General features: G+C 43.7%; 1 protein-coding gene across 2 annotated transcripts in view; it reads left to right on the forward strand.

The window, feature by feature from the left end:
• GSG1L (GSG1 like) overlaps positions 1-23,129 on the forward strand; it is a 66,249-nt gene continuing 43,120 nt past the window's right edge. Inside the window, exons 1-2 of one of the 2 annotated variants that reach the window (XM_074597840.1) lie at positions 1-842; positions 17,249-17,296. In XM_074597840.1, the coding sequence (XP_074453941.1) occupies positions 542-842; positions 17,249-17,296 (349 nt within the window). In that variant the 5' untranslated portion in view covers positions 1-541. The remainder of the gene's footprint in view (positions 843-17,248; positions 17,297-23,129) is intronic. The other variant, XM_074597841.1, reaches the window with a different exon arrangement.

Raw genomic sequence — 23,129 nt, forward strand, 5'->3', positions numbered from 1 at the left:
AGTCCCACTCAGCTGTCAGCGCGCTGCAGTGGTCCCCGAGCTCTGCCGAGAACGGTGGCAGCAGCTGGCCCTGCCGCCTGCCTCCCGCTGAGTTTCTCCTGCTCATCCTACGGGAGCAGAGGACAGCGAGTCCTGCAGCCTGCAGGTGTCTCCCAGCGGAGGAGGCTGCGGAGCCCCTTGGGATCATGTGTGGTACCCGAGCAGATGTTCACTTGCTCTTGGTGCTCTTTGTGAGACAGACCCTCTCTGATCCCGTCAGCGCGCTGAAGCACTCCGACTACAAGAGGACGGCCGCACTCCCGCGCCTGCAGCTGCTCCTTTAACGGACAAAGGCAGGATTTCAAGTGAAGAGAAGAATGGGAATCTGGCTGCAGCGTTTCCTTCACTGCTACAACAACAGATTGGAAGAAGCTGAGAGTTTTGATGCCTGGAAAACTGGATTCTGAATCGTGAGAGGCTTTGAACCTCCCCCCCCTCCCAAATAAAACAAACCCCTTTGACTTCTTCTCTCAGCAGGAGGGGGAGGGAGGGCGGATTTACCATGAAGACAAATCGAAGATGCAGAGCCCTGCTAGCAGTGAGTCTGAATCTGATGGCTCTCCTCTTCTCTACAACAGCTTTTATCACGACCCACTGGTGTGAGGGCACACAGAGGGTCCCCAAGCCCAGCTGTGGGAAAGAGAAGAAGACAAACTGCCTCAACTACAGCGGGAATGAGACTGCAAATGAGACAAACCAGAATGTGGTTCATTACAGCTGGGAGACGGGAGATGACCGCTTCCTTTTCAGGTATTTCCACACTGGGATCTGGTACTCCTGTGAGGAAAATATCAATGCTGCTGGTAAGTATAAAACAACTTCCTTCCAGCTTGTGTTGCTTTGTGTTTGGCTCAGTGTGATAAACACACAGGCAAGCTGTTCTGCGCTGTATCTTAAAGCAGATTCGCTCTGCAGAGAGAGGCAAGATTTTAACAGTTCTTTGTTGAAAAGCAACCTGTTTCCAGCGAGAGCAAGGATTTGCTTGTTTACCTGCTGGCTGATGCAGGGTCTGTGCTCTAAAGCCAGCTGAACCTCCAATAAGCAGTATGTGCCACCCTCACGGGCACTGCAGCCAGAGACTGGCCAGTGCTTCCCTTCTGGGAGCTGCTCCATGGAGCGCACAAAAGACAGCGGCTGGTACTTGTTAAGGAGGTTCTGATATGTAATTGTAATTGCTCCTGAAATAACCCCTAGGACAGTGATACGAGTGACAGGGAAAACACAAAGGTCACAGATTTTATCACACTGTAGCCTACACTGCCTCTTTTCTGGTATCCCTTCAGTGAATGACCACCCACAAACCCTTCCTGGTGGCTGGGTTGTATATTGAAGTAGAGTAGAGAAATGGCAGTGAAATGGCACTACTGGGCACAAGAAAGCTCATTTCTGTTCCCTGCTCAGCCGTGTACTTGCTGAGAACCACTCCAGAAGACATCTCTCCAGTTTCCCCGTGCATTCATTTCCGCTGGTGTACCCTGGCACTTACCAAGAAATAAACCACTGGAGGGTGGATGGAAGGTAGCAGCCATGGGACTGATTTAAGTCTCAACAGATGCAAACTGACAGTCCCTACTCCCAGAGCTGTCTGGTAGAGCTAACATCCAAACTGCTTTTGAAAGAGCTTTTTTCTAGATTATGTGACTGGAAAATAAAGTTTACAAGTGTGACACAGTATGAGATGATAACGGCTCGTGGATACTGGCCCTCCTTGCTGGGCTTCTTTCATTCCATTGCCCAAGGAGTAGACTGGGGAGTTGATCCTTCACCACTGTTGGGAGAGAGGAACAGTTAATCATCCTATGTGTTATGTCTCTGAGGACACAACCTCCCTGATAATGGGAAGTTTAGGAGATCGTGGTACAACTGCTCTGTAAGATGTACTATAAAGTGGGGGAAACTTGGGGAGCAGCTCAGTCCATTTCGCCCCAGGGCGCTGTGTATGCTCGCTGGTAATTTTGAGGATAGTGCTTTGAGTATTAGTTGGTCATTAAAACGCAAGTTTAATATATGAAAAGGAAAGTTCATGAACTTCAGCCATGGGACTGTCAATAAACAGCTCCATGCTGAAATGAGTGCACCAAAGTAACCCCCTTGACATTAGGAAAGAAGCATAGAAAAAAGATGATTTGTCTTAGTCTTACTGATTTGGAAATAAACTTAGGCCACAGCAGCCTGCGTCAGTAGATTAAGGCTCTCCAACTTCTTTAGCGTTTTAGCTGGGATTGGGATGATGAAGCATGCTTGAATTTCTGGCAGATACTGAAAGCTTTCCAAGCCAAGATTTATGTGTGAGATAACTTCTAACTGTGTGACTCTAGCCCACTCAGAAAACTGAGTTATCTGTGGGAGAAGAGAAATACAGGGATCTATTCTGTACTGGGTAAACAAAGCTGTGCTGTAGTGGGTGATTTCAGGAGATAGTTGGAAGCCAGCTTTAAAAAGTTATGGTGAGAGCAGGAGAGAGAGGCTTGTTTCTCCCTCACCGCACCACCACAGCAGCCATGTGTATTTCCTCTTATTTGAAACACTAACTTGGTGAAAAGTACTCTTCAGTTAGCAGGCCAGGAGTTACCAACCTTTAGAAAGAATCCAGCCAGGTAGGGATATATTGGCTTAGACGGACAGCTGCTTCGTTCAGGCCATAGCTTTTCTGGTAAGGGCAGGAACGGTGTAATGGACACAGGTCTAAATTTGTCCCTAAGAGCGTCCACATAAAATAACCGTGAAAGGCCTTCATTCAGACTTACAGGTTTGTAATACCAGACTGTCATGGCCTTTCGCAGCCTGACTGGTGATCATTTTACCTGAGCTCCAGGGCAGTGAGGGACCAGCCAGCGCCAGTCCAGCAGCACTGTGATCATGCTTACACATACACCCACAACACTCGATACAGCTGTGAGTAATCCAGCCCATAGGCTCATCACACTGTCCACCCCGCACTTACTGACCACAGCCCTTAGGTATCACAAGTCATACAGTCACCGCGTTGTTAATAAACGCCCCAGGATGACAGGAGAACATCCAGAAAATACCACTAAGCACACAGACAGCAGTGTATTAAATTAGTCAAAATCCCTAGCTTGAATGCACTCCATACTTTCAATAACACCTTTCTTGAAGCTTTACCAATAGCATACTGAAAATGACTGCAACAGCAGCCTTCCTCCAGGCAAAGTCCTTTTGGTAGCTGCTCCACAGCCTCACACCTCTGTCAGCAGAACATATGGCCACAGCCTATGGTCAGGACTGTTTCCACAGCTCCTGACCTGTCCCTGCGTCCCCACTGCCGATGTCTGAAGCTAAGCAACATGAATCCCACCAGGAACACATGAATGCCCGCAACAGTCTGTTGTTGCGATGCTGTCAAAACTCTCCAGAGACTCCTACCATTCCCAGCTGCGAGTCACACTCTTCATCTGGCCACCAGGCTTTTGATTTATCTCTCCCTACAGTCATGGCACTGTCAAAACTTTCTGCTCTCTGCACTGGTGCAGCTGAAACTACAGCAGATCTTGTAGTGCCGACACGACAGGACCAGTTCCCAAAAGGCTGATACTGCAAGGAAGGACAGGATCACAGGGCTTCCAGTTGGCTGGAGGGGCTGGGTCTCAGTCACACCTTAAAATGACATTTAGATCAGAATAAAAAAATGGTTTTGAGTGTCTTCTCACTGCTTATCTGAAATGTCTATTTAGATTCCAGAGACAGAGGTGCAAAAAACATGCCATACACTCTCCGTGCAGAGACTAGCGGAGCAGACCTTCATCTTGTTGCAGGTTTTTCGTTTTCACTGACATCTCTAACAGAGATTGGATGCTGTGATTATTTCTGAAATAATTAGTGAATATAGAGTGTATTTTTATCCAGCATGTCTAGGACAGCTAAAGAATCTGAAAAGCATTTAGAACCTGAGAAATGTAATTGTGAATCCCCTCTGGGAATAGAAGGGCATGAATGTATTTCATTTGTGGGTGAGTCCCGTAATTATTTAGCACAATTTCCGACTCAAAAGTATGCTCAATCCCAGTCTACTAAAGAGAGGATGAAGGCTCTTCCTTTCAGATTGGGTCCAATGCTTTGGATCCCACACGGGTGGAAGTACCTTCTGTAAGAGCAATGCAGCTCATCTCCAGAAGGGGATGAAGCTAAAGCACACCCTGGAGGGTCTGCAGCCCATGCTGGTCACAAGTCCTGTTCTGCACTCACACACTGCCTCCTCCTGAGCCATGAAATCCTTGGCCAAGACCAGGCATCTTGCAGCCGAGCTCTTTATCATTTCATTTCTTTTTGAGTACGACTTGGACTGCGTATCCTATTTCACACCTGCAGTCTAGGTCTACGCTTGTGTCAGCAGTGGACACCTTTACAAGATACCAGCCAAGCAATGTGCTAGTAGCAGCAGCGGTAAGCTAGCTGGTAGGTTCCATGACTCAAGAACATACGTGCCATGAGAAAATGAATACATGAAGTGGGAAGGTGGCACACCTTACACTAACAGGTAGAGGAGTGAGAGAGCTGGGAAGCAATAGCAAGTTAGCCGATTTTGCTCAATAGCGTGTCTTGATTTTAATACAAAAAAACATGAACTCAGATCTTGTTTTAGTTGCTAATCAACAGACAATCTCAGCAATAGCATCCACATTCAGAGGGAAAAGCAGCTGCCTAGGTGCCTGTTAAAAGTACTGTACTGTCCCATTAAATAAACAATGCGCTTTTCCATGTTGCTTCACCACGCTCCATAGAAGCCAGAGAGATCAGGATTGGGTATCCACAGGCTTTTTTTGTATTCTTGGAATTCTATTTTGAGGGCAAGGGGTCTGTAGCTCTTTGTATGCTCCATACCGTGTATTCATTAGCACTCTTTAAGGAGTAAATGGTAGAGTGGAACTTACATGGTATGTAAGGATGCATCAAAACAGGCCATAAATATGGACGTTAAATGCACATTTGAGAAGGAGCCAGAGAATGAGAGAGGTCTGTCCTGCAGAAAGGAATAAATCTGTAACATACGGAGACAAGAACTTGCCACACGCGTTCACAGACCCAGGGCGGTACCGCGTCACCCTTCTCCCCCGCCACCGTGTGATAATAAGCCTATATGATTCACCGTAGGCAGCTGTCCAGAAAGAGGGACCAGGGAGAAGCACCTTGTCAGTATATAATTAAAAGCAAGAGGAACTGGGAATTCTTGCTGGATTATTGAGAAATACAATATAATTGGCATGACAAACCTGACGGGTTTATTTGCATGACTGGAATGTAAAAATTGCTAGTTATAAATTGTTTAGGAGGGAAAGAGTGGTAAAAGATATTGAGGAGGTAGAGCTCTATATTAAAGATAAAATTTCCAGTGATAGAGGAACTGAACCCAGGGGGCTTGGACAATCTCCATCTGAGGATGTTGAAATAATTGGCACATGAAAATGCAGGTTTAGTAGCAAGAATCTGCACATTCCTGTATTCAAAGACGACTGGAAAAAAATGATACAGGCCACTTGACCCAGCAACATTAGGACAGTTTTCAGGGAAAGCACTCAGTACATGGCAACAAATGGGTTTTATCAAAGGTAGGGTTTTGTTAAAGGTAAATCTTTTAAAAAGATGAATCGCTTCTTCAGCAAGGGTAATGCATTAGACCCAGTCTCCATGGAGTCACAAAAAAACATTTGATGGAATGTACCACTGAAAATTCTTTACAGAACTACAGAGAGCAGAGAGAAGGTAACAATGTGGTGACGGATGTAGGCATGCTTCCGCGCCGGGGACTGCTAAACAGCCTGAGCCTCCTCAGACTGGAAGGAAGGCATGCTGTGCAGAGAACTGTGATACTGGTGGGGATCAACAGGGAATGACAGAAATCAGACAAGAAATATTGTTGAGTGCTTCTGTGATTTAAGAACAATAAAGCATAACAGACAAAAAGAAATACTCCTTCTTCAGAGCTCCCTGCCAGGGCGTGTTGTGAAGGCCAAAACTGGGGGATTGCATGGCTCCAAGGGGAAATATCCATTTGTGTTACTAACATGATGATTTGAGAGCAACCTCTGACCAGGAAGTCCCCGAACTACTGATGCAGTACTAATATCACAAGGGGAGTACATGAACAGAATCACCCTGTACCCACCCATTTGTTCTTCCCTAAATATCTATCATTGGATGATGACGCAGAGCTAGTCAAGTAGGCAGTCCTTTTGCTTGAGTCTGTGGTGCAGATTTTACTTTATATTATTTATTATGATGGGGATAAATAGATTGTAAACTGATTAAAGAACATTTTTACAATTAGGCAGTGGCAAGTAATATAAAAAGGGAAATTATCACAATGGAGATCAGATATTTCTAGTTGTCCTTATATTTGGTTTGGGGACCGATTCGGTTATTGCTGAGATTACCAAAGTAGGAAAAAGGGCTGGCTAGGGGTACAATTCATGTCATCTAATTTGTAAAAAAAAAAAAAAAAAAAAAAAAAAAAAAAAAAAAAAAAAAAAAATCCCACAGCAAACCTGTGGACATAGTGACTTTCTTAGGGAAATTAAGTTCCTCCTCATATGGCACGAGCTGAGCCCTGGCATTATGTGTTCTCCTCATTGGTCAAAAAGGAAGCTGTCTAAGAACTTGCCATTTCTAACACAGAAGTCTTAACTTGAAGACAATAATCCCACTTTAAATGCACTCCTTACATAAGCTGTGACACAAAGTCTGGGAATACTGGCATTGCAGTGGAGAGGTTTTTCTGCATAACTGAAAATGGGAGCTGGTCAGATAGATTTGTAAGAATAGTATTAAAATAATCATAAAAAAAATAAATTAAAAGCACAAAACACTAAGGCGTAAGATTCTGTGAGGTCACAGATAGTTATTGATTGTGAGTAAAAAGATAAGAAACAAGTTGCGGGCCAGTATTTGACTGTGGGGTGACTGTGAGCTGCAAAGCGCTGCGATATAAAGGAAAAGTGTTATTCTAGGGAAGAATCAGCCCCGCTGTGCAAGGCACAGAGAGCACCAGCACATTTTGTTAATGCCATCGTGCATAGCTATGGTAAGAAAAGGGGGAGGTGAAACAGACGCAGGGTGGGATTTCCAAGGTAGTTAAGGAAGAGAGAATCTCCTTCAAGAACTGGTCCTATTTAGTATAACAAATTGAAGATCTAGCGGGGATGGGATGGTACCTTATGGATAAATATCAAGAAATGACTACGACTTGAGTAACTTGCCGTTGGGGAAAAAAGTGAAAATCCAAGGAGGGCTTCCCAGAAAGTGTGTGTCTGGACTTTGCCTCCACAGAGGGCAGTGTGAGCAAAGGAAACCCACCGCCTGAAATGGCCACTTCTTAAGTCGCAGAAAGAACTGTGTGAGGGAAGGGGAATGTTTCTGGCGTGCGGAAGCTTGGAGTGAGTCCTGCATAGCTGATTTGTTGGTATCTTAAGGAGGTCTGAAAGGAGCCATCTTGGCTTGACTGCCTCGCTCACGCCATGTCTGTGTTCTGAAGACATCCCAGCTTCAGGGTTGCCGCTGGTTACCAGGGGGAGCCAGGAAGAAAGTATTTGCTGACTTGATGCATATCACGTTTTCTGGAGGGTTTTATGCCTTCTCTAAAGCACCAGAAATTGGCTACAGGTGGAGACAGTATGTGAGGAGGTTGCTTTGCTGCCGTTGACATTATTACAGCTTCTCAGTATCTAATTGGTATGTCTGCTCATGCACTGAACATTAAACTGATGATCTAATTTAGGATCAGAAGAGAAATCTCCCTCAGGCTAGATAACATTTTGCCTTCCTTTACAACATGGGGAAGGGTCCATTTCAGAAAAGCACTTGTGAACTAACAAATCCCTCATTTTTTGCTTACAGAATAAGAGACATCTGGCTGTAGGAATTTAAGTTATAGGATAAGAGCCCTCAGATCTGTTCATGTTCCTCACGATGTCTCTTGCTCTCTTCCTGTGGTACATGATAGCTGTGGTTTCTGTGCTGGTCTTTGCTTTATTATAGACATTCAGGTTTTTTATAGGATGTTGGGGGATATTTTGTGTCTGCAGTGCACTGGGGATTTTGGATTTTAGGTCCTCCTGATCCTGCTAGACAGACTAGCTGTATGAACATCTATCATACATAAAAATGTGAAAATAAAATCCCTGCAGGCTGAGACTCGTAACAGTAAAGTAAGGGACTAGGCAGTGAGCTGCTCCTTATTTGACATGTTACTCTATATCTCATGAACAAAAACTGTGTTACTTTCTCTTTGGATGTGTCTATCCTCAACCATTTAACCCAGCAGTCTTAAAGGAGGTATCTGATAGTTCCTTGTAAATGGAATAAACATCAAAGTGGTGGAAGACTAACAGATAAGTCCCATGTTCCAAAGAGAACTGAGGCGCTTACCCTGATGACAGTTAGTGCAAAATATGAACAGGTGAATTCAGGGCTACAGAAATAAATATGGGATGGAATATCAATCATCACGGTATCCTCGTGGTTTTAAAATTACACCAGATTCAATCCCGATTTTGAAACTTTCCTTATATGGAATTAACAGAACTGGCTTCCCAACAGATCTCAAAATGGGGACTTACCAGGGAAGAGGGCTGCTTCCAGCAGCATCCTCTGTTAATCAGAAATTGGTGTAATGTTATCCAGTGTTCTTGTTGGTGAACAAAATGGTAATATACATCTTTGCTGGTCTAGCTTAGAAATTACTAGAGAAGGCAGTAAATAATAAAGAAGCAGATGTTATTATTATGGAATGACGTGGCTTGTAGAACAGTCACAAGAAAACAAAACTCACTTTAAGATGCTCCACTTTGCATTTGGCTGCATTCGGTGGGGAAAAGGACACAATTCCATCATGTCTAGACTCACTAGATTTAGAGAGACCAAAAAACATATCCTATTGTCATTCAGCCTGATTTCACTTTGCATCACCTGGCCAGACAAAAACCACTAAGTGAGACTTTGTTGAAAAGTTACTGGGTACAAGCTTGGAAATAAGGTTCACAAGAAGAAACGCAAGCAGAACTTTTTTCACTTGATCTCAAAAACTGGATATTCATTTGCAGTGCATTGCAGTGTACTTCCTTTAAAAGTCTGTGGCTGAAAGATTAAGGTTATCTCACTTTCCATACTCCAAGACAGGTATGCCTGCCTGGAAAAATAGGATGCTTCAACCCAAAAAGCAACTGAGCATCTTTGGGTACAGAAGGTGGGAGAAGTTTCTGGAGTTCACTTTGAAACAGGCAGCCTAAATTTCAATGACTAAGAGGAACAGAGAGCGGATAGATGGGCAACCCAGGGAAGAAATACTGTTATGGTGTTAACTGTGGAGAAGCAGCACAGGTTGATCTAGTACAGGCTCTGACATTCAAGGCCCCCCCGCTCCAGCAACCCCTTTGCTTCTTACCTACAGTCACTTGCTCGTGTTTCAAGCTGCAACCTCAGGACTCATGTTCCCAGCGACGTGCTGTGCCATCAGAGTGATGCTCTGTCCTGAATCTGTCTTTCCCTCCATGTTGGCGCACGTCAATTTTCGATGTTTTCATTTTCTGGAGTAATCCCATCTGTGAAAAGGAGTTTCCTTCTTTGCTTTCGGTGACTTTCATCTCTGCCTGCCCTGTTTACGTATCTCCGGAGCTAGGGCACAGATCCAATGCAAATACCCTGGTTGGGCATTATCTGGAGAGAAGCACCGGCATGGTTAAAAGAGAACCTACATTGATCCGCAGCTAATAATTGGAAAGACTGGGAGCTATTGAACCACATTTCTTCTACAACCAGGGCTTTAGGGTCTTATCGGTTACTTACTGCTTTGATCTTTGTTAATCACCAGCCTGAATGGAACTGCTAATGCAGTCACACGGGAGACTGTAGAAGGCACGTCAGACTTCAGACAATGAGGCATATGTATCAGCTACACATTCTGTGAAGAGCCACAGTTCTAGTCTTTCAGAGTTTTCCGGGGAGACCTTACACTCCCACAGATACCAGACCCTAGATAACTAGTTTATTTTGGCACAGTGTGGCAGATGGTCACCTGTGGGCTCAACAGGTAAAAAACATCCTCTTTCCATTCCATGGTTGGAAATGCTGAAACCAACTCAGAACTCTTTGTCTCATTTAATGTTTTCCAGATTATAAAGTCAGGTCTAATTTGACACCAGAATCATCGAAAGACTCTCTCAGCACCATTGTTTCCTTGATTCTCCCCATCACTTAAAAACCTGAGTTGTTTTCCAGCTCTCCAAATGATAGATGTGTGTACACATCCGTCAGGTCTTACCAAGACAATCAGATGAGTCTTGTGACTTGGATGTGTTTCAATTAGACATGATTTGAGAGCAGCCTGCCGAGATGTCTGCTTTCAGATCCTGTGCAAGATTTTTCACATCAGGGAGAGTTTCAGCGCAGAAAACGCAGTTGCCATGGCACATAGCCCCAGTTAGCACAAAGGCACTGGCGTAGTCCCTGATCTGTCCGCACCCTCTGCCCCCTGCACAGCTATCTACTGCTCCAGTGAGCCAAGGGGAAACTCCAGAGCATGGAGAAAATTATTACCATTTCTTTGTGAATATGTGAATTGAGGAAAAATGCATGCCTGAAATGAAAAAGTGGAAAGCTTTAAGCTTTTTTACTTGAAAAGGTAGAAAGTCTTGAGAGTTTGAGTTTGCTGAAAGAGAACAGTAGTATAGCATTCAGATTTAAAATCAACCCCCGAAGGGAGAAAGATTGTGAGTTAGCAGAAGACTAAATTGAACAAATTCTCAGGTTACTTGGAAGTAAGAGAAATGTCGATGGGCAGCAGCTATGAATGACAGCTGTCAGAGTGAGAGAAAGCAATTGTTTTCATAGTTAAGACACATTTTAGTGTAATTCAGCATGAACTTGTTTATTTTCCAGAAGATAATATCGCTCCAGCAAAATCAACACGGTGAACTGGAAAATGTTGATTTTGCAGATTAATGCTTGATTTTTCATTAGAAAAAACTCAATTAAATAGTCTGTCTGAGATAATTTTAATCAAAAGTGGAATATTTCACTCGTTAATTAACACGATACAACTCGGTTTGAGTGAGCTCATTAACCTGTATTTTCCCTAATGTAGTACTTTATTTCACTGAAGTTGGTTGGAGTCCTCAGCCTTGTCTAGGCTGGGATCCCTTAAAGGTTATATCTTTTTTTAGACAAATACAATGATTTTACTCTCAGTAGATGATGTGGGATCTCATCAGATTCACGTGACTCCAGATATAATTGGAGATATAAAGACGTGTTAGGGCCTATTAGGAAAAAAGGGGACCTTGTCTTTTGTAGGCTGGGAGCCAGAGCGTTACTAAAAGGGAATGCTGTTTAAATGAAATTTAATCATTTAAATTTCCATCAGAACTGTACTTTTGAACTTGTAAAATTTTATGCAGAGTAAGTGAACACAGACAGCTTTTTCTTTTTCTTTTTTTTTTTTTCCCCCCCTGAGATGAAAAGCAGAGTTATAATAGAGATCCTTCTTTCAGTCAGAACTACCGGATTTCTTTTAAGTAAAATTATTTAAGTAGAATATTTTGAAACCATGTAGTTGGAAGACATGCAAACTAGGATTTTTCAGAGTTGGGGGATTTTTGCTGCCCTGGCATTTATCACTGGCTCGGAGAGGAAGGAACTCGGGAATGTAGGAGCAATAAGTATCCAGGACATCAACTTCTGCTCCTTGCTATTGCGACAGCCGTGTTATAAGATTAGAATACTGTCTTAAAGCCTATGCTTTTTTTGGTGTGTATTCTGCCCTCTTCCTGATTTCCAGTCTAAACCACCAGTTTAGTGAGGTGTACTCCGGAGAAATCCAACCACTGTTGTGCAGTGTGTGGTCCTGGAGATAGGAGCAAACAAACCAAACGTTTCAGACTAGGGGTGGGAGAAACAGAATACACTTGAATGTCCCAAAGGCTTAAAGTTGGGGTGACTCCAGTCTGCACACCAAGCTTGGAAGCACATCTGCGATATAGTTTAGACCCAATCTGTGTGCACCTAGACCGGCCTTTCCACTCTATAGCTCTCTAATTGCTCCCTAGTGTCTTCCGTAGACCCACAGAAGAATGCCAGCCTGCGTCCACCTCGGAAGCAGCAGCTGGGCACATCTGATCTCTCGCCGTGCAGTTTCGCTGTGCCCACGACAAGGTGTGCAGAGCCCATGACAAGGGGAAAGCAGCCCACAGCCCTGGAGCCAGTATACTGTGCAGACCTGATGGCTCTACGGGACCTGTTTATCTTAATTTTTTTCTTTGAACTCTGCCTGAGGAAGGTAAGAGAAACAAGCATCTACCTCCAACACAGAGTCCCAGCTCTCCAAAATGTGTGTGACGCTCTGAGGCAGGGCTCAGCAGTGGAGAGGGTAGGACAGCAGCCCCGCTACCTCCACGTGCTAGGGCAAGGGAGGTGTCTGGGGGACTGGTCTGCCTAGCTGAGGTGACAGGACACACGGGTGACCCCTCCACATGTGCCACTGCTTGTCAGCGATGTCCTGCAGTGCCTCCTTCCCATCCCTGCAGCAGTCTTACTCTTACCAGCTCATTTACTTTCTCCAGAACGCAGCTCTACCAGCATAGTGTCCGCTTTTCATACAGCCTTCTACTTTTTCCTGAAATTATTTGTTTTTGCAGACACGAGACAATTTTCGTGATAATCTGTGCCACAGACTTGGAAGGGCTGGAAGCTTAGGACTTCCCACCACGTTGTAAGCAGCAGCAGAGGACAAAGAATGGGCCTCATGCTGAAAGCAAGACAGAGAGATCATCTCCTTATGCTGCCATATGCCTTTCTCTCTGTGTCCCCAGGACTGATGCAGTGATATGATCCACACCTTCCTCTACACTGTTTCCTAAGAACATGCAGGGGCCCAAAGCCAAGATTTCTTTGGTAGAAACTAATGAGGAGCTGGAAAACATTTGTCCTGCAGTGCTGCGGCAGCTTCCACAGCTGCAGAGCCATGAAATGGGAAAAGTCTCAGTGAGCCTGCCTGAGGAAACGCTGGGCATGCTCCTGGGAAGCTGAGCCCAGGGGACTTTAAGACCCAGGGAATTTCTCCTCCCTTGCCTTTTTGCTGCTGATGTCCTTCCCAGTTCGGGCTGGGCACATATACAAGATGCAGGTGCGTGCACATGCACGCACACACACATGTGCAAGCATGCATGACACTAACTTGGCTGGCCACACAGCCTAACCCAGAGAGAGCTGTGCCTTTTCCAGCACCCACAGAAACACCACCATCGCTCCCATCGGCTGGCTCGCTCCTCGTTCTGCTCTCTGGCTGAGCAGGCTGGCACATCGCTAGTGAAACATGCACACCTTTTCTCTCTGTAGATGCACAAGCACATCACACTAACGGTCCCTCAGATATTGTCACGGGCTCTAAGTCTATTATCCATACCAAAACTTCAAGGCTCTTACCCAGGCACCAGCTCATACCTTGGGTCTTTACAGATGTGTCTCCTCCCACTCACTGGCTGGTTCAGTTTGAAGTTCCCTAGTGAATTACAAATGCACAAACATGCAGGATTAGATTAATTAGTTAAGATTAACTAGGCAAAAACACACACAAATTTTGGGCTTTCCAGTTGCTGGTACCCAGACCTACAGGCCCCTATGACCCATGCCTCCTTCTTGGGAGCCCAGCAGTGCCAGTCTGTTTATGAGGGAATGCATTTGGCAAGCGCTTGGATAGATGATGTTTCTACCTCACTCTTGGGAAGCCATAGAAGAAGCTGGTACCAAGTGCTTTGCTCTCATTGATGTTTAGATGGTCTCTCAAGCCTCCAGCAGCTCCCTGACACTGTTGAGCTCCAGAGAGCTTCACATGTACTATACACGGCCGTTGCTCTTGCATGGAAGTGGAGAGCACTCAAGCTAGGTCACACCTCTTCTTTCTATGCGAGTTATGTGCAGGAGAGATCATTCCTTGGCTTTCTTCTCTGTCAGAATCGCTGCCACAACAGTGTGAAGGCAGAACTACCAGGGGGATGGATCCTAGATGCTGTTCTTGTTGCATCTCTAAACAGCCTTTCCTGTATTCTCTAAAGACTCACCAGGAGCCTGGTTATGAGGAGAAGATGCATCTGGAAAAGGGCAGCACAGCAGGATAAACTCTGCCAAGTCTAAAATTAAACTTAAGAGGGCTTAAGAGATCAGTTATACAAGATAGCCAAAAATAACTTAGAATAAATCCTAAGAGGAACAGTGAAAGCGCTGCTGACATCTTCAGTTCTCAGCGAGATGCATGTCTGCGTGTTGAAGTATGAATGTGGTCTATAAATACCACCAGTGGTTACCATTGAAAATGGAGGAGGGGTTTCCAGCGCTCCAGGAACAGGAGCAACGAAGGGAAGTGTTCCTCATCAGGAAGTTGCAGTTGCGGTTCCTACCACAACCTTTAGTGGTAAGCCAGGCACAGGTATCAGCCAGTGGAAGTGAAACGACCTCCTTCTAGGCTTTTCTCTGTCTCTAGTCTACAGTCATTCTTTGCACTGTGGCCCCAAAAGGACTTTTCCTGGACGCTCCACCATTTTCAGTCCATATTATTTAAATTGGAGGCCTCAGCCACAGCCAGCTCTCCTAGGAGAGATGATGTTCTGGGCAAGCTGACTTGAGGGAGGATGAGGATGCACATTCCTCCAAATAGCCTGTGATCCCACTCTCCGTACCCTGCCCGCAGACAAGGCGCCTGCAGCCAAACACTATGGTACCATCAGCTTCCTCAGTACCCACACGAGTCAGAAAGACTTCATACCTTGTCAGATATCTGAAAGGCACCGTGTATCTCCAGCTCCCAGAACAGCCTGTGCAGTTTCTGTAGCAGTCAATGCTGTTCCTCTTTGGCTGTCTTGGGGTAACACACTAGAGTCAGGTATTTCTTAAAGGTTTCCAGTAATACAACTTCAGATTCACTGCAACCACAGGTGAGAGATGACTCTGTGCTAGCCAGATTGCTTGAAGTCAGGTTAAAATAAAACTGTGATAAAAGTAATAGCTTATGTCTGGGAAAAAAAACAAACAAACAAACAAACAAAAAAAAAAACAACCCACAAGACCAAACCCAAACCACAAATCCATATGGCTAGAATGAAAAATCCTGCTTAATCTGCTTATATCAAGGCCAAATTTAAGGTCACTCTCCTTATATTCTCTTGATTTTATGTCAACGCATTCCTGACGCACCTCCTGCCCTAAAACTCAGAGGCTCTGGATGAGAATGATGCCTACATGCAGCACAGTACCTTTTATAGTCCGCCTGTTTTTCTGGATTTCTTGATCAGGGGCCTAAAGTATACCATGTGTGAAAAGAAGCTGAGAGAGCTGGGCTTGTTCATGTCCCTACAAATAGAAGAAGGATGACTACAAAGAGGACAGAGCAGCTAGAGAAGTTCAGGTTGGGCATAAGGAGACACTTCTCCAGAAGGGTGGTGCAACCAGACCATCCTTGGAATCACTGAAGAATGGGTATCATTATCCTTGAAGTATTCCATGAGCTGGCTGGGCAAAGTCACAGCTGACCTGATCAGGTGTTAGCGATAGTCCTGCTCTGGACAGGAGGCTGGACAAGAGACCTGCAGGGCCCCATCAACACAACAGCTCTGGCATGCTGTGATTTCTGTGATCCACCAGGTATCTTTCAGTCTGTCTGTCCCAAAACTTAATAACTTACTCATCTGACGTTCCTTCTGCTCAGATATGGACTGCCCTACCTACCTCTTTTGAAACAGAGATGGTGCTCGATCAGTCAAGTGTCCGTTCCTTTTCTTGACTGTCCTCTTGACAATGCCTTGATTCACAGGGTAGAAGTCCCTCCCTATGCCATGGAGATACTGAAATGTTCATTTCAATGTCAAGTGAACCTTTTATAGCAACATACACGGAGACAAACAGACTACAGACTATGTACACAATGCTTTTAGCATAGGTTTAAAACCGCAAAAAATAAATAAATGTGGTAATAATAGGATTATAATAATAATAGATTGTTGTTTCAGCACAGCTATCATTTGAATAGTTACGTTTATCTCAATCCTGCCAACAAAGACACCAGAAAGATTAACATTTTATATTGGTTTGTACATATAATTCATTAAAACTCAGAAAAAATTAGACACCGACTTCAACATCACTACAGCATTTCACTGTTTATTCTTTTTTTAATGGCTCACATTTCCTAAATAAGTCTTTTAACTGTGCAATTAAAATTGAGCAAAACTAATAAAAAAAAATCTCCTCCTGACGCTGTCTTTGCAACAATTGAAGTCTTACAGAGTAAAATGGATTCTTGGCCATTACCTCTGGCAGGCATGCTCTGATTCCTCGAGGCAGGCGGGCTACTGGTCACCTTGGAACATATCACAGTGAAGGAAAGACAACACTTGGTGTATGGATGCACCTAGAGCAGAGGGATTATTTTACAACCTCTTTGATTGCCTGACAAAGTAAAAAGAAAAAAGAAAGGTCAATACATCTACCTGTAAGATCCATTTCCTGCTGAGAAGCAATAGGCTTCTCAAGAATATCTGCAAAAATAGAGGTGGAGTCGTAGAGAGAGAAAATTTAATTTACAACGATAAAGGGGTGCAGCAGCCACAAAGCAGAGGGAGTGGCACAGGGCTGAGTGATGGTCGTGGCAAGGCATTTGCCTGCTTTTTAAGCAATTTTTTAGAAATTCTATGCAATTGCTTAGCTTGCTTTGTGCTTCAGGTGTTCTCTGTCCCAGTCACATGTGTCATATGTACCTCTTGAGACATCTGTGCCCATGGCACTGGGGGGTTCAGTCAGACCCTGGTGGGGTTGTCCTGACAATGAGAAGAAGGAGGGCAAAAGCGCAGGTGAAACAGGCCTGTGCCCTCCCAATGCTACTCCATCTGGAGTGCGACACTATTCCTAGCCTTGGGAAGGAGCAGCACTGACCCAACAGGGACCCAGCCATCAGAGAGAACTTTGTTCTTCACTAACTGTATTTCATACTCCTGATCAAGGGGCTGTAATCCTAAGGGAGAGCCCAGCCTTGTGAGCATAGCGGCTTTGGTCCAGGCTGGAGGCACGGGTAAACATCTGCTCTCTGTGTGGGAAAACCTACTGGTCCTGTGGAGTATCAGGTGGGAGCGACGGCAGAAACACCAGTCAGAAAGAGGAGGTAGAGCAAAACCAATCAACTTATGTCTCCTAAAATAATCCTTTTCTTTTAAAGGTGAAAAATGTCGAAGTTTTATTGACCTTGCCCCGGCTTCTGAAAAAGGTAAGACAATATAGTCAAGGTTTCTTCCCATTTTACAAATTGCATCAGTATTGTTTCTAGTCATACTTTAGTGCCAGGGGAAACATTACTACCTAAGCACGCAAGGACCTACATGTCATCCAGATTACGTACAACCAGGTGGAACAAATGCCAAGGGTTTAAGAGAGCTGTTTACTCGGTTTATGCAGATCTGTCATCTCTCTGATGCATTTTCTCTTCATTCAGCTGATTTTTTTTTCCAAGAAAATAAAGATTTATATTTTAATACAGACACTTCCCTTCTTCCCCTAGTAAGGAAGGACATGCAATATGGTTTCCTCAGGCCAAGAGGACATTTGTGGTCAGAAAACTGCAGTCACAGTACCAAACGGCTCTTTGTGAGAGGGAATGCTGTAAATGCTTGTTTGCTTGATTTGCCCTCGGAAAAAAAAATATATATATTCAAGTGCACAGAAAGAGGCAGGCTGCAAAGCTCTTCTTTACCCTGGTATTGGAGTTGTAAATTCTCAAGAGCAATTTAAGCCACGTTTCAAAATAGTATTTCTCTGGAAAAGAATGGGCAGAGTTCAATTAACAAACAGGGCAGCTGAGCCCGTCCTGCTCCCAGCTGGCAGCAGAGCACTCTGCCCACAGCTGAAGAGGGGCACGAGCCCCGCAGTGTCCTTCACGCTCATAATGGGCTTGGATGATGAAAATTCATGTTTGTGTGAAGCAGCAGTATATTTTGTTAGATCACTTGAGACAATTACAAAACCTTTGGGGCATACGGTACCTTCATCAGGTCTGACAGAGAGGCAGTAAGTGGCGTAAGGAACCATTGTTCTTAGTTTGTCTGAATTGCTGGTCAGCCGGACAAATTGAAAGAGAAGGGCAATTACCATTAATAAAGCGGTGGGGTATTTCAGTGAGAGAAAGAGTAACAGAGACAGTCTCTGTGAAATTCATTGTAAGTAAACCTAAATAAATTATGCACGTAAAGGAAGAACAATCCTGGGATTACTGCCACTAATGGGCTCTGAGCTGAATTTACACACACAAATGGGACCTTGGGGTATAACCGTTCTTATGAAAGCACTAGGTCAATACTCAGCGGCGGTCAAAAAACAAACTAATCTGTTAGAAAGCATTAGGAAAGGACTTGAGAACAGAGCAGAGAGTACCCTGTTGCATGAGGACTGTATACATTTGAAAGCTTCGCCTTTATATGAAACATAGTGTGGTATTTTGTCCTTTTTAGTCCAGCTCACAGAACAGCAGCAAGGATAATCCCAGTTCTGGAAGGTGCTGTACAAGGATGAGACTAAGACTCTTCAGCCCGAAGGAGAGACATGTAAGAGGAGAGATGAGGGACACTGATACAGGTGTAAGAGGAACTGAAAGGGCAGCCTGGGGAATGGTAGCTCACTGCCTTTCCCAGTGCAAGGGCTAGTGGACACTGCATGACACCTTCAGGAGACAGACTCAAAAGAAGCCTGATGTGTCTGTTAAAGAGGCAATGGGATGGTTTTGGGCTTTATCCATTTTCTCTGCAAGTTCATTATGGTGCATAATGCTTGGTTGCATCACCCACACACTTCCCAAAACAGCATTAGTGCTTTACTTAACTATTTCTTTTAGTTGTGTGAAACACTGTCAGCAATTTTTTATAATTGAATTTTAGAGTTGCTACATGATGTCAGTGTGTATTTCTAGACTATTCTATTTTTCCTTTTTGAGGAAAGAAGGCTCTTTTGATATAGTGGTATAAAGAAACTTAGACCTATATCTGATGTCTTGCCCTGGAGTTGTAAGGCGTGTCGGCAGAGAGGGGAACACTCAGTCAGAGATGGAAAGTGCTGACCAGCTGACTGATAAACAACTGTAGATCAAGTTGGACACCGCAACATAGTTAATCTGAAATTTTCACCATCAATCTTGTACTGTGCAAAGATACTTTCATCACATATGCAGAGAAAATTGCGTGTCAATGATGCTCAACTTACTTTCACAGCAGAATTCAACTCCTGATCTCTTTTCTTCTCCTTCCCAGTTAAAAAGAACTTCCTACTCCTTTAATTTCTTCATCCCCTCACTCAGCATTGGCTTTAGTGGTCATAGGCTTGTCAGCTACCCAGTTACTCCCAGTTCTGGGACAGAATCTTGATTCTTCTTCCAAGTAAATGAGATATGATAAAATACATTGAATATAAAATGTGGAGCTCAGTTATACAAATATGTTGCAATTTTCACAGTACATTGTGTAACTGGAATTTTTGGACTACATTTATCTGCGCAATGAGACTTCAGCTCATTCAGTTGCCGCACACATTCTTAGCATCACTTAACACTAAAATGCAGTTGTTCAAGGTTTTGAATATCTAAAAAGCTTCCATGCAGCTACTGCAACTCAGCACTCAGGCTTTCTAAAGTTTTCTTTTCAGTTGATTTTCCCTGATGCAAAGACGACTTCTGTCTAACCAACTTCCAAGCTAAATACAGGCTGTTGAAGCCAGTGCCTATTCCTGAGCACATCAGCTTCCACTTTTAAGGCATGCTAAAAGGACACCTAAAAACAAACTTAGTCTAGTTGTGTAGCCAGTCTCTTCTAGAGTCCCTCACCAATTAACAGCAAGTCAGTACAAAACCTCTGCATGATATTTAAACCCTTCTTAGTATAGGAAAGCTAATCACCGAAACATTCACAGCAAAATAAAAACATCTTTGGTGAGGCCTAGCTACATCCTTACCACAAATCTTGCATTGATAAAAGAAAACGTTTTCTATTCTTACTGTAATAATGTAATAGCTTATGCTTGAGCTTCCTATCTGTAATCCATTTGTTCTGATCTCTAGTGTAGCTGGATACTCTATTTCTGATCAGTTATTATACCCTTTGCATATATTGCACCGATGACATCTACTAAAAGGAGGCAGCAAAATTTGGGGCAAACAGACCCACAGTATGGTATAAATAAGCATTTCCAACCCACACTAGGAGAGCTCTTCCCCGTGTTTAAGGCAGCTGCCAACAATCTGTCAGAACCTTGTAAGCCTAACATGAATTTATTAGCTATTGCTGATTGTTAGTGCCAAATCTGCTTAACAAAATCAGCTTGGTGATGGTAGATAATAACTAGGAAAAAAAACACATTTTCTGTGTCCACAAATATTTCTTATGACAGCTCCCATTCGCTAGCAATAAAGGATGCTAGGGCAATAGCTGGTTATGTCGGCCAGGACTTTTAATGGGCTCTCACAAAGCAGATGTTGTTGGCTCCCATGATGTGTGCTATTTTCTAATTTTCATTACGGATGCGAGTAGCAAGATAGCAAGTATTTCCAAAAGGAGTTGGAAGGAAACTGCTACATTAGGCTAGGCCTGATCTTTCAGTTCTGAATTGCTCCTGGGATCTTCACAAAACTTAATCCAAGTTTTATTCCTGCTGAGTATTTTGGTGTCCAAAGAAGAAAAGGGTAACCTGTTTAGTGAGGGACACTTGTGCATTACACTGAGAAGTACACTCAGTTTTCAGCTACTTGGTCCATTTTTGAACGCAGCTTGCAGCCTTTCCTCTCCCCTTGGGCTGTTGAAAACCTTGCTAAATCAACTTTCTGTTGGTCTCCCTGATGCAGTGCCCATCCAGAACACTCTGACTGGGACACACTCCACCACCCTCCTCCTTTCATCGTACCTTTTGGGCGCACCTTCTAGCTCCCCTTCTCCATTGCTTCAAATCTGGGCCCAAGAGGAATTCCAAGAGCCCCTGGAGAATACATTTAAAAGGAAGAAACCAAGGCCAGATGTTATGTCTGGAAAACGTGGCACCACAGTGGAAAGCAAAAGGTAGCAATATGTCCCATCAAATGATCTGATAAATGACTTCACTGACTAGCATAACACCACAGCATTATATATATATATATACACACACACACACACAGAGGTCTGTTCCTCCCCTGCCTAGAACTGTGTGGGGATTTGAACTCTCGCATTCTTCTATAAATGCATAAACGTCAGCTGTTAACTACAGCACCACAGAGAGCCAGAGGATGAGGAGTCATGACCAGCTAAACTCCTCATGTAAGGGGAGGCTGAGATATATACAGTGGAAACCAGTTGGAAGCAGCATTTTTGCTGGAAGAACTTTGCTGGGGAAGAGCTAGGGCTTGCAGGAAATGTGGTGCCCCCAAGAGTTTTCAGGATGGTGTTCACGGGGGCTGTGACCCAGGCACTTTCCAAACACCTGCAGTGCCTGCAGCACGTATGCAATAAAGTGCTCTGGGCAGAGGAATCCTGTTGGGAAGTTGCTTCAGGAACAGGCTCAAAGGTCGGCTCTGGCTCAAAATTTAGAGTTGGGCACACCAGCTTAGGACAGGATTCACAGGACAAACTCCTTACAGCTATGGTACAGTCTGATCTAAGTTACTCTAATGCTCTGTAGGACCTCACTTGGTTCAGCTGTGATACCTACAGAATAATACCCACAATGAATGGCAAAGCAGCAGGTGATAAGCAACTGCTTATATTGCATTGCTTTCTACTTATTTATAGGGAAAGACACATGCATAAAATAAGACTTTTTAGAGACCATGGAGGTTGAGGCAAGGCAAAGCCTTGCAGAAGAAAAATGCTCACTGCTAGTGAGCACTTAACGGTCCAAAATGTTACAGGGGACTTTTTAAATCAGAGGCTGTACTGGCAGAGGTAGGAGATGCCTTCTGCTTGTCCTCTACACAGCTCATGATCATGCATCCTGTAGAGATGAAGCAATAAAAATGCTCTATTGTCTAAAAAGTAGCTGGCAAAACTAAGATGGCACATGGCAAACAGCAAATAAAGAAATAAAGTCTCACCTAAACACAGCACGCAAAAAGAGAAAGCTCAGCCAAACCTATACATGCTTCTAAGCCAGCACTACAACAGCAATTAATGAGAAGAGAAACTAAATGCCTGATTTTAATGGATACTGACATAATAGGTGTACCAGAAATTTGATGGGAGAAAGATAATTAGTGGGACAATAACGTCTTGGTACTGATTACACTGAAAGACAAAGCAGATGTCGTGTACTAAAGCTGAATCAGAAAAACAAGGTAATGTCATTAATAAGCAAGACAATCTCTATGGATGGATTCCACACTCAGATAAAAAATACCGAATTATATTAGTGATCACCCGTTGGGGTGGTTTACAGCAGCAGGGTTAAACTCGGTATCAGAGAAGATATAAGGACAGAAAGCAAAACAGTAGGAGCAGATTTCAAAACCCCATGCATTAACTGAGAAAATGTCACACTTGGTATAATGTAGAGATTAAAATTTGGACAAACTTTATGAGCATGGAGAAATTCACTGGGGAAACTTATAAATCTTGACTTATTCCTGAGTGGTATGGCGAACTTGGTTCAAAATGTTAGTAAGAAATACCTTGTAGCTGTCGCTAACATAGACAAATTCAGCATCCTTGCAGAAGCAACAAAAGTTTAAAAAAAGTTGTGAAGAAGAGAAGGTAAGAAAAACAAGAGCTGATGAAACAGAAATTAACACGTTCAGCTAAAAGGACAAATGGAGTGTGAAAACTTTAAAGATACTAGATATATTACAGGCATCTAAACTATACACAAATCTTTCTTTCTCAGTCACGGAGTCAGTGAAAACAGCAGATAATATTCAGCCTTGATAAACGCAAAGTGGTGAACACGAAGAGTAATCCTACCTTTACGTATATAGCAATGGGTTCTGAATTAGCTTTTACCCCTCAGGATAAAGTTCTTGGAGTGATGACAGACACTTCTATGAAAACATTAATTCACTGCTCTGCAGAGATTAAGAAAAGATGAAAAGAAATATTAGG

Source organism: Larus michahellis, chromosome 8, assembly GCF_964199755.1.
Source record: "Larus michahellis chromosome 8, bLarMic1.1, whole genome shotgun sequence".
NCBI classification, from domain to species: domain Eukaryota; kingdom Metazoa; phylum Chordata; class Aves; order Charadriiformes; family Laridae; genus Larus; species Larus michahellis.